Source organism: Spermophilus citellus, assembly GCF_964194105.1.
Source record: "Spermophilus citellus genome assembly, chromosome: 6".
Lineage (NCBI taxonomy): Eukaryota > Metazoa > Chordata > Mammalia > Rodentia > Sciuridae > Spermophilus > Spermophilus citellus.
The window spans coordinates 81,897,705-81,913,835 of NC_138187.1; the positions used below are offsets into that span (position 1 = coordinate 81,897,705).

General features: G+C 33.6%; 1 protein-coding gene across 1 annotated transcript in view; it reads left to right on the forward strand.

Moving 5' to 3' along the window:
- GPR158 (G protein-coupled receptor 158) overlaps window positions 1-16,131 on the forward strand; it is a gene marked incomplete at both ends in the record, with an annotated part of 431,513 nt that overhangs the window by 289,981 nt on the left and 125,401 nt on the right. The window contains one exon of the mRNA XM_081298275.1: window positions 5,390-5,458. Within this exon, the coding sequence (XP_081154401.1) occupies window positions 5,390-5,458 (69 nt within the window). The remainder of the gene's footprint in view (window positions 1-5,389; window positions 5,459-16,131) is intronic.

The following is a 16,131-nucleotide window of genomic DNA, read 5'->3' on the forward strand; positions in this document are numbered from 1 at the left end:
TAAATGTTTAATTTTGTTATTTTCTTATTGATTAAACCATAGACATTCTGAAATTACATGTTCACTCATAGATTAGTGCTTGTGGAAAAAGTAGTCCCAAAGTTTACTAGTTTTTGCCTTAGGGCATTAGCCATTAGCCAGTTCTTTTTACATTTGCATATTTATTTTGGACTGTATTTTTGGGTAAACTTTTCAAAAGGTCTTAAAACTCCTCAACAATAAATAAATTATCATGTCATAAAGATGGATTTTATAAGTAAAGTCTTAGAAATGAGAAAGAATATTTAGTTAAAGCAATGTGTCAGATTTTTTTTACTGTTTTACTTAAAAATATCAGCAATTTTAGTAAATTTTTAATAGAATCTGAATCAAACCCTTACTTGTAGTTTATTTTTTAAATGCTTAGTTGTGTTACCTGGTTGTGTAATTATGTAATTCCATATTGTCCTGCTATTTTTATTTTGGGTAAGAACAAAACCACTGAGGGTCAAATTGTATGTTCCAAGGAAACAGCATTGGGAATCAACAGCTATGGATGATAGTTTTCCTAGAATCTGTCATTCAGCAGCTGACTAAGCTTAGGTACCCTGTTGACCTCACTTTCTATATTTGTACATGAAAAATTTATGCAAAACTAACACTGACTGTGTGTCTGCTCTTATTAATCTTCACAATAGTACTACCCTTTTTATAGGCAAAGAAACTAAATCTCAGAAAGTTATGCAACTTGCCCAAGGACACAAAGCTAATGAAGGATTAATGCTGAGATTACAAACTTTTTGTTGTTGTTGTTGCTGCTGCTACTGAAAGATCTGTCAAGAGGAGGAAAAGTTTATTTTGGCTCATGATTTCAGAGGTTCTGTCCATGGTGAGCTGACCCTGTAGCTCTGGTCCCAGAGATGAGGCAGATGAGGCAGATGAGGCAGAACCTCATGGAGGAAGCCTTTGGAGGTGGAAAGCAGCTCAGTACATGGTAACAGAGAGAGCTCTACTCACCAAGAACAAACCATACCTACCTACAGTTTCCCAGTTAATCTGTATTAATGGATGAATCTATCGAGGAGCTAAACCTCTCATAATCTAATCATTTTACCTCTGAAAATTCTTTCATTGTCTCATATCTTAGGGAACATCACATCTGTAAACCATAATACAAACCATCTAGATATAAAGTGTTTTAGTGTTTTAGTCCATGAATTTATAATTCTCTGAATTACTTATATTATACATGGAGAGTTTCTGTCCTGACCATCTCTCTCTGCTTTTTTATACAGCCCCCATTTTAATGTTTGAAAATTTTTCTGAAAATCTAAAACTGATTTTAACTGATCCCATTTTTGACAATTGTTTCTTAACAAATTTCTCTAAATTTTGAGTTTTCTATATTTCATGACAGATTTTAAGATAAATGAACTGCATACATTCTTTCAGACTGGCTGTAGTCTATTCCTATCCACATATAATTGTTAAAATTATTGAAAAACAGTGTCCCCATACCTCTCAATATTAAGAAACTCTTCACCATCACATTTTACACTTGGTTTCTAATCTATATTATATACTTCCAGGTGTTTATCAGGTTTCATCAGAAGTCTCTCTGTCCATGGATTTCTTTATAGAAATAAAATATTTAAAATAAAAACTGTACCTCATGAGTTCCTGCTAATGTGTCTTATTCTTTTTGTAAACGATATAAATTTGTAGTGTCTTTGTTTATCACCTAAACCAATGATAGTTTATCCCTTTCAAAATATAATTCCATTACTATCTTACATTTTCTTTTAGATTTTGAGTTTCAACTATGTAAAAACGTATTCATGCTTAGAGATTTCTTTTGTAGTAGAAATAAAGTTAAAATGCTGGAAGGTCAAGTCAGCTACAATCAAAAGCAGCTGCAATGCTTTAGTGAGATATACATTAATTTCCCCAGAGATTAAAAATGCCTAATAGTTATAAATGAAGTAGTTAGTTCCTTTAGAATCAGGGAAATAATAAGAAACCATTTTAATTATTTTAAAAAATTCAGCCTTCAGCATTCTCATTTTATTACTTCCAATGACTTAGCTTCCTTTGGGAGGTAATATCTTAGGCAAATCTTATGGAAACTACATCTGGGCTTCATCTTGTTCCTCCATAGTTTGTATCCAAGGATTATGGAATTTATAAATTGACCTTGACATAATTTGATAAAATTAGCATATTATGATTAACCTTTTCTTTGTTCTATAGGTTTGACATCTGTCTTATAAACCTTTACAAGTCATCCTTGGTCTAAGAAGTGGGGAAGGTGGGGTAGGAATGGAGTGAGGTAGAATATGCTCACCTGTAGCATAAAACTGAAATTGTATTATTAGGTTCTGTGTATGCTAAACCAAAGAGTTAGACTCAACATTAGCTCCCCAACTTTATATTCATCTGACAGTACTGGAATACAACAATTGATAATTTTTATCCATTAGAATAAATAAAACTTGATGTGAAAATATTACTTGAAAGAAAGGTTTAGACTTTTTGCATCAATAGTACATAATGGTAAAATTTTCTAATAGTTGTCACATTTTAAGTTTTTTTAAAGTTTTTTTTAGTTGTAGATGAACACAATACTTTCATTTTGTTTGTTTATTTTTATGTGGTGCTGAGGATCAAACCCAGTGCCTCACACGTGCGAGGCAAGCACTGTACAGCTGAGCCACAACCCCAGCCCTGACACATTTTAGTTTTTAAAAATTGATTTATTAAAAATATGTTGAACAACAATGTATAACTATAAGCTCTTTCAGAGAAATTAAAGTATTTCTAGGTTTAGAAGATCTGAAACCCAAATATGTTCTGTTCTCCAGAAGAAATGATTATCAGCTTAGTATACGTCCTCTAGACCTTTGTTTATACACACACACACACACACACACACACACACACACACACACTGTATAGTGTAATTTTATGTATATTTTACATAAATAGTATCATAGTATATATTGATTATCTTTCAAGAAAGTTTTTCAAGTGTTTCCCATCTAACAACTCTAGTTAAAAATAGTTCCATGCTACCATTTCTATTTCAAGCAAACTGTGAAAAAAAATGACATTTTTTTCTTGACCTTTGTTATTTTGCTCATTATCTCCCTCATCCTTCTTCATTTTCCAATTCTTCCTCTCTTCCATACACACTGAGTGCCTCTTCTATCCTTCTTCACTTTAAATTTAAAACAACTTGCATTAATCCTTGGCACTTCTAATAACCAGTGAGACAGTGGTGAACATATTTTGAGGAACATGAGGCCTCTTCTGTGTCCTTGAGTTCCACTTATTAAAGGGTTCCTGCTCAATCTGTGAGGCCATGAAGCCAGCTCTGCCAAGGAATATTGTGAAAGCAAAAAGTGTAGGTTTATGATATACCTTACATTTGATTATGAAATAGCTTCTCTGAGTTCTAATGTATAAACTGAAATTATGGGCTTCTCTGTTGAGCCAGGAGCAAAGTTAAGCAAGTGTTAAGAGTTCTCCACATTTCCAGGTGAAAAAGAGACAGATTATTTACTCTGAAAACATATACAAAATCATGCACTATTAGTGCTGCTGTTATGTGGTAGTGATGGCTATAATACAGATACAGAGCCTACAGGCTCTAAAACTATCAGAAACTGCTGCAGGATGGAAGAGACCACTGTATCACACAGCACATCCACAACCCAGAGAAGAAACTGCTGGGTCCCTTCCAGGTTTTGGGCTCCTCTGTGGTCATTTTGGATTCCAGCATGAAACATTTGACAGCTAGCAACATGGACCTTTGTAGTTTTTAGATTCATCATCCTGATGCTGCTTTCTGACTTAAAGAATATATATGTACTTATTAAGAACCAGGCATGATGGTAGCCATTTTGTATACTTTGTGCTTAATAATCCTGTCAAATTTAATTAAGTAAATATTAGAATACTCATTCTATGGGTGAGGCAATTGAAGTTTAGTACTGCCTAAAGTGGTTGTTTCATAATTGATACTGAGATGGACTTAACTCCAAAAGTCCATATATTCCACTACACCCTGCAGCTCTTTTTCATGACTATGTGTTTAATCAATATTGCATAGGTTATTTTATAAGCAGTTTTATATAGTATTGTGGATTTTCAGTCTTAGTATCATTGTTTTGAAAGTTTAAAACACAAGCCATAGAGTGTTCATAATTAGGTATACTTTGCAAACACAATTTGCCATTTTAGAAATTCTGCCAGTCAAAACTCACTTAAACACTTGTAGATAGAAATTTTCTTTTCATTGAATTATCTACTAGCTAACATGACCAATATCAATAAGTACTTGAATAATCAAATCTGTTCACTGATTAAACTTGTTTCTCACTCTCAAATTTTAAAGTAGTAAAAATCCTGAGTTCTTTGAGGGATTGCATGAAGCATTTTTATGGGTAAAAACACACTATCAAAGGTTGTTTATTTGTTTAATATATAATATATTCTCATGGTTTGGCTTTATAGTATTTTGTTGCAAAATTAATTGTTATTACCTCAAGTAATTTTCCTATTAAGATATTTGTATGAGATGACATTTGTGTATATCTTTTATATTGCATTAAATGAAAACACAGGGATCCCAGAATGACCTGTTTTTGTGTTTATATTCTTAATCAATGTACTGATACTTGAATTCATTGAAGCAAAATTTGTTATTAAGAGATAAGATTAACTTTGGTATTTTATATCTTGTTCCAATTCTAAGCATTTTGTTACAGGAATTTAACAAGCATCTTAATTACATTATACATATTTATGTTTAGAAAACTAAATAAAAAATTCAGGAGAGTTTATTTGAAAATTAAGTCTATTGAATTTTGACTGGTGAATAACATTTAAGCATGTACACCATGTGAGATACTTAGGTTATTTAATGTGATTCATATTATTCATAGTGGAGCCATGTTAGTGATTTGGGGGAATTCTATTTTAACCATTGTGGGAGATATACCATTTAGATTTCAAGTATGTGCCAGAACTATCCTGTGGGTATTTGTGAAGTGGTTTAGAGTTAGCAGTTGATATGTACTTGTGGCTGATATTTCAGAAATATAGATAATATCTGTGTGTATGAATTTCTTGGATTAAAAGTATTATCAAAGCAATGTTATAAGCTGATTAGCCTACTCAGTGATTCAATTTATAGAATTAAGTCACTGGCAGTATCATTAAATCTATTATCACTTTCATAGTTGTTTTGCATGTTTCTCTTATTTATCCACTTGACTGCTAGATAATTGTCATTTATTTATATAATTTCACCCATAAATGTTGTTCTAATGGATGGGGCATTTTCAAAATAGTATAAATTCTTTTATGTCTAAAAACTTAACAATGACATTTTCATTATGTTTTATAGAGCATCAGAGCATCGGGCCTTATCCTGTTGGAAACAATCCTTTTTGGGTCTCTGCTTCTATACTTTCCAGTAAGTAACAATTCTATTTTAAAAGTAGCCATTTTTTTCTTGTGCTGGTATTTTATGTATGTGTATTAGTCAGCTTTTCATTGTGGTGACCAAAACACCTAATAAGAATGACTTACAGGAAGAAAAAATTACTTGAAGTTCATGATTTCAGAAGTCTCAGTCCATGGTCAGCTGATTCCATTACTCTGGACCCAAGATGAGGCAGAATCTCAGGAGGGAAGAACATGGCAGAGGAAAGCTGTTCAATCATGGCAGCTTGGAGGCAGAAGCATGAGCTAGGAAGAGATATGGTCCAAGGGCTTAGTGACCTGCTTTCTACATCCATGCCCTACTTACCTACAGTCACAACTCAGTAGTGATTTTATGAATTAATAATGTACTCAGTAGTACATTATTAATTCATAAAATGGATTAACCCACTGATGAGGTTACAGCTCTCATATTCCAGTCTTTTTACTCCTGAACATTGCTGTAGTGCCTAACATATGAGCTCTTTGGTGAACAATTTTAGATTTAAATTGTAACAATGTGTGTTCACACATGCACACACATACAAATATATATGTATATTGTTTATGTATAAATGTGCATGTATTATACATAAATATCTACAAATATATATATATAATGCATATATTATACAAAAATATATTTTTGTGCATGTCCACACACATATATACATATTTATATACACATATGCTGTAAATCCCTTATTTATATGTACATACCCATACGTATTACTAAGAGCTTCACAGTTATTTACATCCTGACTTAACATTTGGGTGACATTAGACAAGTCACTTATCATTTATAAAGCTTAACTTCCTCTCCTAAAATGGAACTACTTATACTTTTATTCCATGTTTGTGAGGAAAATTAAATGTTTAAGTAAGATAATATATGAAAGGCATATTTTGTATAAGTAAGACTTAATATATACCATAAGTTCCAGGCATGATGGTGCATGCCTGTAATCCCAGCAGCTTGGAAGACTGAGGTAGGAGGATCAGGAGTTCAAAGCCAGCTTTAAGGCCCTAAGCAACTTAGTGAGACCCTGTCTCTAAATAAAATACAAAAAAGGGCTGGGGATGTCTCTCAGTGGTTGAGTGCCCCTCGGTTCTACCCCTGGTACCAAAAAAGAAACCACTCCTCCTAACACACACACACACACACACACACACACACACACACACACTCACACACTAAGTATTAATTTCCATCTTCCTCCCCCTTTTACCTAAATCAACACTTTAAAACACACCAACTAGTTAATGCTAGAAAATTCCCTATGGAAAAACAAATATAAAAATTTAATGAACATAATGAAATAAATGTGTGTTAATAGTGCTTTAGGTATCATAGTAGACTAATTTTATCACAGCAGTACCTTGTTTACAATCATAAGGTAAGTACTGATTTTACTAATTCAGTTCAACCAACTTGTGTTCAGCAGTTACTGTTTGCTAAGCACTGTGATAATTTCTGGGAATATTCTTTGAGCAAGATAAACTTGATTTCTTCTTTCAAGAAGCTTACAATTTACAGGCAGAAATGAGTCAGTACAATTATAATACAATGTGACAAATTTTAAGAGTCATAGCTGAATTCTGCAGAGGCACTTAGGAAAGACATCTAACCAAGTCTAGGAATTAAGACATCAGTTGAGGGTCAGAGATCTGAAAGAAGAGTAGGTATAGAGGAGATGATAAGGCTGCCAGGACATCACGTTCTTCTTCCACTTACTTCACTTGCTCCTCTATGTTGGCCTTCTTTGTTGATTATTATCTTCTTTCCTACCTCAATACTTGAGTGCCTCAGGACTCTATCCTTATAGTTTTATTAATTTTATTTCATTTGATAATCTTATCTAACTTCAGAAAACAGGGAAGGAGGCTTACCAAACAAATTCTTCTTTTATGAACATTAGGATATTTTATCCTGCTGACTTCATGTTTAATTAGCTACATATTTCATCTTTTCCAAAATATAAAACTCTTTTTGTAACTTCTTAAGATACTAATGGATAGCTTGCAAGTGTATACTTATACCCTTGTTTATAATTAAGTTAGTATTAATGCTCTGAAGACAGAAGGGATCAAATTATTTAAGAAAGATTTGGATATAGCATAAAATATGGGTCAAGGAGATGAGAGATTAAATGTAGTATTGATTGAGTCTGAAAAGGAGAATGATTTTATTTTACATGAGATATGGGGAATGCTGTTTTGGTAATTGACATTGAAGTCTTCGGCTACATGCATGGGTGTACATATAGAAAGCATTGTTGACAAGACTAATCTGGTCATTGGATCAGGATACACTATCTTCCCTGGATTTGCAGAAAAGAAGTTCACACCTTGTGGCTAGAATGTTGCTGTAAGAAAGAGTATTTAATTAAATGTGGAGGGTGATCAAGTAAACCAAATACAAGTCCAGTATCCCTGAAACCAGAAGTGTTTCAGATTTCAGAGATTTTGATCTTGGAATATTTGGATAGACTTTACCAGTTGAACATCTATAATCTGAAAATACAAAACCTAAAATGCTCTGAAATCCAAAATTAATTTCAAAACATTTCAGATTTCAGATTTTTGGATTAGAGTTGCTCAACCTGAATCACCAAAAGGCCTAATCTTTTGGTCATATAAATGTGACCAATACCTTTTTTATTTGTTAAAAATCTTATTGATTTTCTGAGTTCCTATTGTGGATAATCAGAAATTTTCATGAAGGTCTTACTGAGGGGATTACAGTTTTTTTTAAAAATAAAGCATAATTGAGTAAAATAGATTTTTTATTTAGGGCTGGGTAACTCCATGGAAGGAGGCTTGGAGGATATTCACTGTTCCACTGTTATGCAATGAACTATTTATTCTTTTTATGCTGCATATTGTTGTTCAGATTTGCAAGAATTAAGGTTATTTTTGCCTTTTCTAAGCAATCTTAGACTACAGACGATTTCATAACAGTTCTTATATTGGAAAGTCCAAATTAGAGATTATCATCATTGTGTAGATGAGGACAAACCAGAATCTGACTAAATTTAGCATTGTTATAATTGGTAGCAGAAAGCTGAAGCATTTAAAATGTTTTCTTACAGATTCTCAAAAGAGTCTCATGATTCACAGTCCACAAATTTATGGACTAGTGATTAATATTCACAATCACCTAAAAACTTCTGCATAATTTATAAAAAAGGAAAAAAGAACTTTAAAAAGTGTATGTTTTAATAAAATTATATAAAAGACTTTTTATGAATTAATGAAACAATTATCAACAATTATCGGTATCATAATTATTGGCAGCATTGCTTATTTGGTTGATTGATGTGCTTATCTATAAAGGACATCAATAACTCACAATGGAAACAAATTTATCTTAGAACTGAATGGCAACAATACCAGATTGCTCCCCAACCGTGGCACTATTAAAAAACAAAAACCCTGCAAAATATTAGAACTAGAAGGGACATATAACACAGTGGTCTTTTTTCAACCTCTGTATTTTGCAAATGAAAGAAGAGAGGCTAAAAGAAGTTACCATCCATCCAACTTTTCTCAGTTAGGTAATGAGAGAGCCAAGAATAGAATCTAGTCTCTTAATTACTGATCTACCTCTGTCTTCACTGTGGTCATACCTTGCACAGAGAGTATTGATTCAAATGGCATCAAACAGAGAACCAGGGAGCCCTATGTTCTGCCCCGTGGTGGGTCACCATTGCCCATTAGGCCTCCAAGGAAATGAGAAGTACAGAGGACAAAGCAGGGAAATTTATAATAACTCAAAGTAGCCCTAAGACCCGATGTAAAATTCATATAAGCTTGGATGAACCATGTTGTTGAACTATCTGAATTTTTCAATGTTCAACTATTTTACCTATGAAAATTGTTTCAACCTATTATCAACTTGGTTTCAGGAGCATGAAACTTAAGTCAGTCAAGATACCATCTTTTTTCTATGATGACCCCAAAGCCTAAAACTAAAACTTGGATTTTTAAAAAAAACTCCAGTATAGAGAAAGCCCATCCAGAGGAGAATATATCATCCAGATGCAAAGGAAAAATGTGAGGATATTGTTCCCAGACATAGAGCTTAGAAAAGAAAGGACAGGAAATTGATAGCTCATAAGGAGAACAAGATAATGAGACCATGATAATGTAGTTAAATGAGAACATATTTAACAGCTAAATGTTTAATCCATTCCTATTATTGTTTGTTTTGATATTTAAATTATCCAAATTTGGTCAATGATAGCCCCTTTAAACTGCATCCTGAATCTTTTTCATGTGATCCCACCATTCTTTGAGCATTTTCCCACCTCCTAGTGCAATGAGATTTCCAGACTCATTTTATCCTTTCCTTCTCCCAGTCTTAGAGTCAGCCTTTTCTCCATGAAGCCCTGTTTCTTGTTAGAGAAAAATGGTAGCCATTCTGTTCTGAGATTGATGATCATAGAGTAGGAAGTTCCTACTTTTATAAGTAGGTTTTTAAGCTGATGTAGAATACATCTAGCTTGGTGCCTTTTAGCAGTGTTTAGATCAATGCTGAGCAAAACAAAAAAAGAAATTGGAAAGTTAAATAACTTAATGAGCATAACAATGCTGTTGTGAACACAATTGTATAAGATAGTTGTTTTCTGACAAGATAGTGTGAAAAGTGTCAGAATAAGAGAGTCTTAATTCCCAAATTGCTAGAGAAGTTCAGCAATACCAGATAAAACATTGGAAACAGAGTACATCCGAGATCTAGTCCACCTCCTTCAAGTGAGTTTGAAGAGTGTGATTTTAAGACACTTTCTGGTTATTGTATACCTTTGTCCTTTTTCTATCTTGTTTCGTGTTTTTTCCTCAAGTCTTTATTCCATGACATTTTCAGTTGTGTTAATTCTGCTTGAGTTGATTCTGATATTCTTAAAATCTTATTAATGTTTTTATTTATTTTCATTTTCTCCTCTTGGCACAATTTTTTCTCTTTCTCTTTTTCTAATCTTATCTTTATTCCTTTTTTCTTTCTTTCTATCCCCCCAACTGCCCCCTCTCTCCTTTCTCTCCTCTATAGTATTATATTTTTCTTTGTGCTTCTTTGTCTGAGAGAACATATTTTTTGTAATGTCTTTGGGACTGTGGGAATTATTTATTTGAGCCTTTATCTGTTTTTTTCTGGATAATGATATTTTATTGTAAGCTCTTCTACTGCGTCACCCTCTGTATTAACCAGAGTTTATACTGTTTCCTTTCTGATTTTTATTTATTATTTTATTGTGATAAAATATACATAAGACAAAACTTGACAATTTTAACAATTTTGAAAAGTATAATTCTATGACTTAGGTACAATGACAATGTTGTATAACCATCACCACTATCTATTTCCAAAAATCTTAAAGTATCCTGAACTGAAACTCTGTATCCGTTACACAATAACTTCTTATTCTGCTTCTTTATCCCCATCTCTGATGCCTCCATGAATTTGCCTATTTCAGGTGCCATATGTGAGTGGCATCATACAAGATTTGTGTTTTTGTCTCTGGCTTATTTCATTTGGTATAATGTTCTTAAGATTTATCCATGTTGCTTCATTCATCATAATTTTATTCCTTTTTATGCCTGGATAATTTTTCATTATATATATACAGTCATGTGCTGCTTAATGATGGAATGGATGCATTCTTAGAAATGCATTGTTAGCAAATTTATCACGGTACACACATCAGAGTGTACTTACATCAATAAAGATAACTATTATATCACTAGATGATGTAATCTTATGGAACTTTATAGTTTATATGGTCTGTCATTGACTGAAAAGTTTTATGATGCTCATGAATGTATAAACCACATTTTGTTTATGATTCATCCATTATACTTGAATTGTTTTTATCTTTTGTCTTTTGTGAATAATGCTGTGTTGTATTTCTCTGTACAGAGTGGCTATGAAATTTAACCCTGCCCTGTCCTTATGGGACTTCAGAATAATTGGTCATGGATGTTTACACTGTGTCTTGCAGGGGATACTCTTTTATCCTGGTGGACCATCTAATGCCTAAGAGCCTGACAAGATGTCTCTCTCATAGGAAGCTTGTGTTTATTTGAAGATACCTTTTTGGTTCTTTTCTGACCCATATGCTGTTGATTTCTGACAAAATAGCCACTGTCTTGAAGATTCTTCATGGGGATGAGATTAATTTCAGGTGTGCCACTTGGTGAGACACCCAAGGAAGCATAATAAAAACATGAAGTACAAGCAATTTTTCCACAGGTACACAAGAGAAGAGAGATACTGATGAGGGCTGATGGTACTGTCACAGGGTGCCTGAGACAGACCTAGGGTTCTAAAACATTTATTGGGGTCCTGGGAATTATCCAAGAAGGCTTGCAATTGGGAGTTATGTTTGTTGGGTATAGAGCATGCAGATATGCATTCTATGGTGTCATACTGTGATTGAAAGTGGACTTTGCAGCCATATGCTAATCTCTGTATTTTCTACATGGGGTATGGGACCAGTGGGGTGAATCAAGTAGATTGTATTTACCTGTTACATAGGGAGGTGATCATCAGAAGACAGTTATATAAGACTGATACCTAGACTGACCACATGGGGGAACTGAGAAAAGGTAGAAAGCCTGGTTTAAGAAAGTTAAGCCTATATACATAATGAAGCAATATAAAATTATAGGCATTCACTCTATGCTGCATAAACATTGGTATATAAGCATCTGCTTTGATGTCTGCTTGGGTACATGCCTAGGAGGAAAATTCTTGGCTCGTATGGTAATTCTATGTTTAAATTTTTAAGAAAGTGCCAAACTGTTTTCAAAAATGGCCACACCATTTTACATTTCCACCAACAACACAAAGTGGTCTACTTTTCTACCTCTTCAATAGTACTTGTTATTTTCTATTTTAAAAAAAGATAGCCATCTTAATGAGTGTTTATTTTATGAAAAATCATGTGGACAGCTGTAGGAGAAATAGGTTGAAACAGTCAACTTCTTCATTTCAAAATCATGTGAAGCCCAGATTCTTGGGACATATTATAATTTGGCGTTTTGACTTCCTCCTTCATCACACTCTAGTTTTGACTGTCTTCTTTGACTAGTGTGCCACTGAGGTACATCAACAAAGGTAACATGTCTCTAAGTCTCTTGTCAATCTGGGATGACACTGTGTTCCTACAAGAAAATTCATTTGTTTCCTTTTAACTTCCCATCCCTAAATTGAGTTTTTCAGCAAATAAGTCACCATTTCTGGGATGGAACAATGCTTCTTACTGAGTTCTTGAAATAGAATATAACATCTCTCAGTCTCTTCCTTCATTTTGGTGCAACTGAAATTAAGTGTTGGTCTTCTGTTTTATTCTTTTTCTCTTAGTGATCTCATCCATTCTCATAGCTCAATATATTCTCTCATGTCAACACCCAAATTAAATCTCCAGTGCAAATATCTTGCCTCAATTTTAGACTTACGTGTGCATCTGCCTCTTCAAAATATCTCCATGGAGTCTGATAAACATTTTAGACTCAATACATCTAAAACTTAACTACTAAATCCACCCACTACCACCACCACTGTTTAACCTGCTGTATCTATGCCAGTTGGTAGTAATTGCATCCTTTCAGTCCAGATCAAAATCATTAATCATTGTAGACTTCCTTCTCTCTCCTGTATCTCATATTCAATCTCTTAGGGAATCCTGTTAATTCTACCTTCAAAACATATCCAGAACCTAACCACCTCATTGCATTGTTATCACCCTGGTCTGAGTCACCATCATTGAGTATTAATAGTCTTCTAACTAGTCTCCCTGTTTTTCATTCTTGGCCTCTTATGCTCTTCTCAATACAGCAGCCAGAAATCTCTCTTAAAATTTAAGGAAGATAGTGTTAATCTTGCTCAATACCCTGCAATAGCTCCTTATTCCATTCAGAATAAAATCTAAAGATCTAAAAGAACTACATTATCTGTTTACCTTTTTCACTGTTCTTGATCGGGACAGGCACACTCCCACTGTTAAACCCTTCCTAGACTGTTATCTTGCGTATATTGTTATCTTCCTATATCTATGTAACAACTTCCTCATCTTCTCTATGTCTTTGTTGAAATATTATATAAAATCCTGCATGATATAGCCCTTCTTGGCCTCTTTCTCCTCAAACACCATCACCCTTCGTCTTGCTCATTCTTCTACATTTTGTCCTTCTTGTTCTTCCTTCAACAGATTTGGAACATGCCACCCTGTGGCCTTGATATGGGTTGTTTCTTTTTCTGAAAGCAGACTTAACCTACCCATCTCCATGACTAACTCTCATCTTCTTTAAATTTTTGCTCAAATATCAACTTTATACTTAAAGGAGATTAAGAAAATCATTATTTTAAAATAAACAAAAAAAGTTAACTCAATATTTGTGACATTAATGTGAGAATAAACTACCACAATTGCAAAGAATTCCTAATAGGACCAAATGGAGACAGATTTAGCCATGATGTGGAAGCAGAAATATCACAATTTGGCAGTAGACTGAAAACATCATGAATGATACTGAGATCATCTTCTTAGGAACAAATGAGGAGATATGCTGGCTTTGGCAATGATAGAGAATTTGACAGTCAGATGGTTTTTGTTGAAAGAAATGGTATCTCTGCATCAATAACCAGAATGTTTTAGCTCTCATGAAAAATTTTGAAAAGAGTAAAATATTCGTTCATTTCTAATTCCCTTGCTATAGTTTGTCGGTTAATGTCTTTGCTCTTGGGCAAAACATGGCAAGTATTCTTTTTGTCTCTTTTTTCAATGGTTATATTTCTCCCTTGCTGATAAAAATACATCTTGAATTTTCCCATATAGGCCCAAGACATAAAAATAATTATACATCTCCAGAACTGTGAGAAATAATATTCTGTTTATTGAATTGAGACAACTGTTTAGTTTATAAGCCTCCCCACAAATTATATTATTTTGTTACAGCAGCCTGAATGGACTGAGAGAGGGATCCTATAAATATGGTTAATTCAAGTAGACATTCTTGTCCTAATCCAAATCCTACTTTCAAATTAACTTTGATAATATAACATATACCTATAATGTTTGCCTTAAGGAATACATTATAAAAAACCCATAATATTACAGATAATATATTATTCCATTTATATAGAGTAAAATTGTGTGTGTGTGTGTGTGTGTGTGTGTGAGAGAGAGAGAGAGAGAAAGAGAGAGAGGGGGGAGGTGGGGGGGAGAAAAATATAAGTTTTTGAGGTAAATTATAAGAAGGCAAGAGGTTGACAAACAAAATTCAGGATGAAGAAGTAAGGGAAGAGAATGAGATCAAAGAAGGACATGAGGGGAAATTTTACCTAATTGACTCAAATATTCTTAAACTGAGGAGTAGGTAGAAGGCTAGTGTATCACAATGAATTAAAGTTTCCATTTCTAACTTTTATCTATTAATCAACTAATGAATCCATTGTTTGAAATTCCGAGATTATCTAATTATTAGAGGCCTAGAATGTGAAAAGGATCCAGCAGAGGAAATTGCGAATGTGCTGTCAAGGAAGTAGAAGGACCAATTTAAGTGCACATGTGTTTCAAGAAGGAGGGAATGGTAAGTTCCTTCAGGCCTTGCTGATTAATCTTGTCACATGGGCAATAAGAATTTTCACTGAATTTGATAATGTTGAGGTGACCCTGACCAGAGCAGTGTTGTCATGGTGATAAGTGATGGAAGTCTTACTATGATTCCAAGGAACTGGAGGAGATAAAAGAGGGAGACAGCAAGTAGAAACAAATCTTTCCAGAGTTTTTGTAATAAATAGGGCCTGGGAAGGTTTTTTAAGATGAGAAAAATAACATGTTTGCATAGCTATGGAATGACCTCATAGAGAAGGAAAATTATGATGGAGGAGAGAAATGAATATTTTCCTTAGGGAAGCCCTTAAATAGTCAAAAGCATGTGAGATCCAGTGAATTATATCAGAACAGTTTGTTTATTATAAAAGGAATGAAAGATCTACGAAGACACTTCCATAAACATAAGATGAAAACCTGGGATGAGGCAAAAGTTAGAACTTGGGATGTCTCAAAAAATTACAATTTGGGGCTATTTCTTTTATTTTTTGTTTTTTTTTTTAGGGTTTTACATTAGAGTCAGGTGGTATTTCAGTGTAGTTGAGGTTTGGAGCACTTATAAGCAAACTACAACATTCTAATAATTGGCAGTGATTTCCCAGACTTTGTGTTAATGATTCTATGCTGTAAATGATATTTTTCCTCCTATTTCTCCCTAAACTATTATACCCTGAATAGAAGAGTGACTATCTGTAGTAGAAGAGTAACTCTATATGATGGAACTGTTCGTCAAGTCTTATTCAGTTCCTATCCAGGCATGTTTGGATCCATGTCCTCTTCAGAAGCAATCACTGTTACAGTTATTTAGTTATGTAGGTTATTGTAAATCTACAATAAAGCAAATTGAACCTTGACATTATTGAATTATTCTGATCTATGTGAATAGTCAGAGCAGATATTGAGGACTGAAATTCAATTTATCTGTGACATGAATTCAGATATAATTTTAACTAAAAATTTTATTCTGAGGAGACAGGAAGACGGTTGAATAGAGGTGTCGCTTCCCTGTTGTCTCCATTGTGGGAAACCAAGAAAAACAAACAGGCAGCTT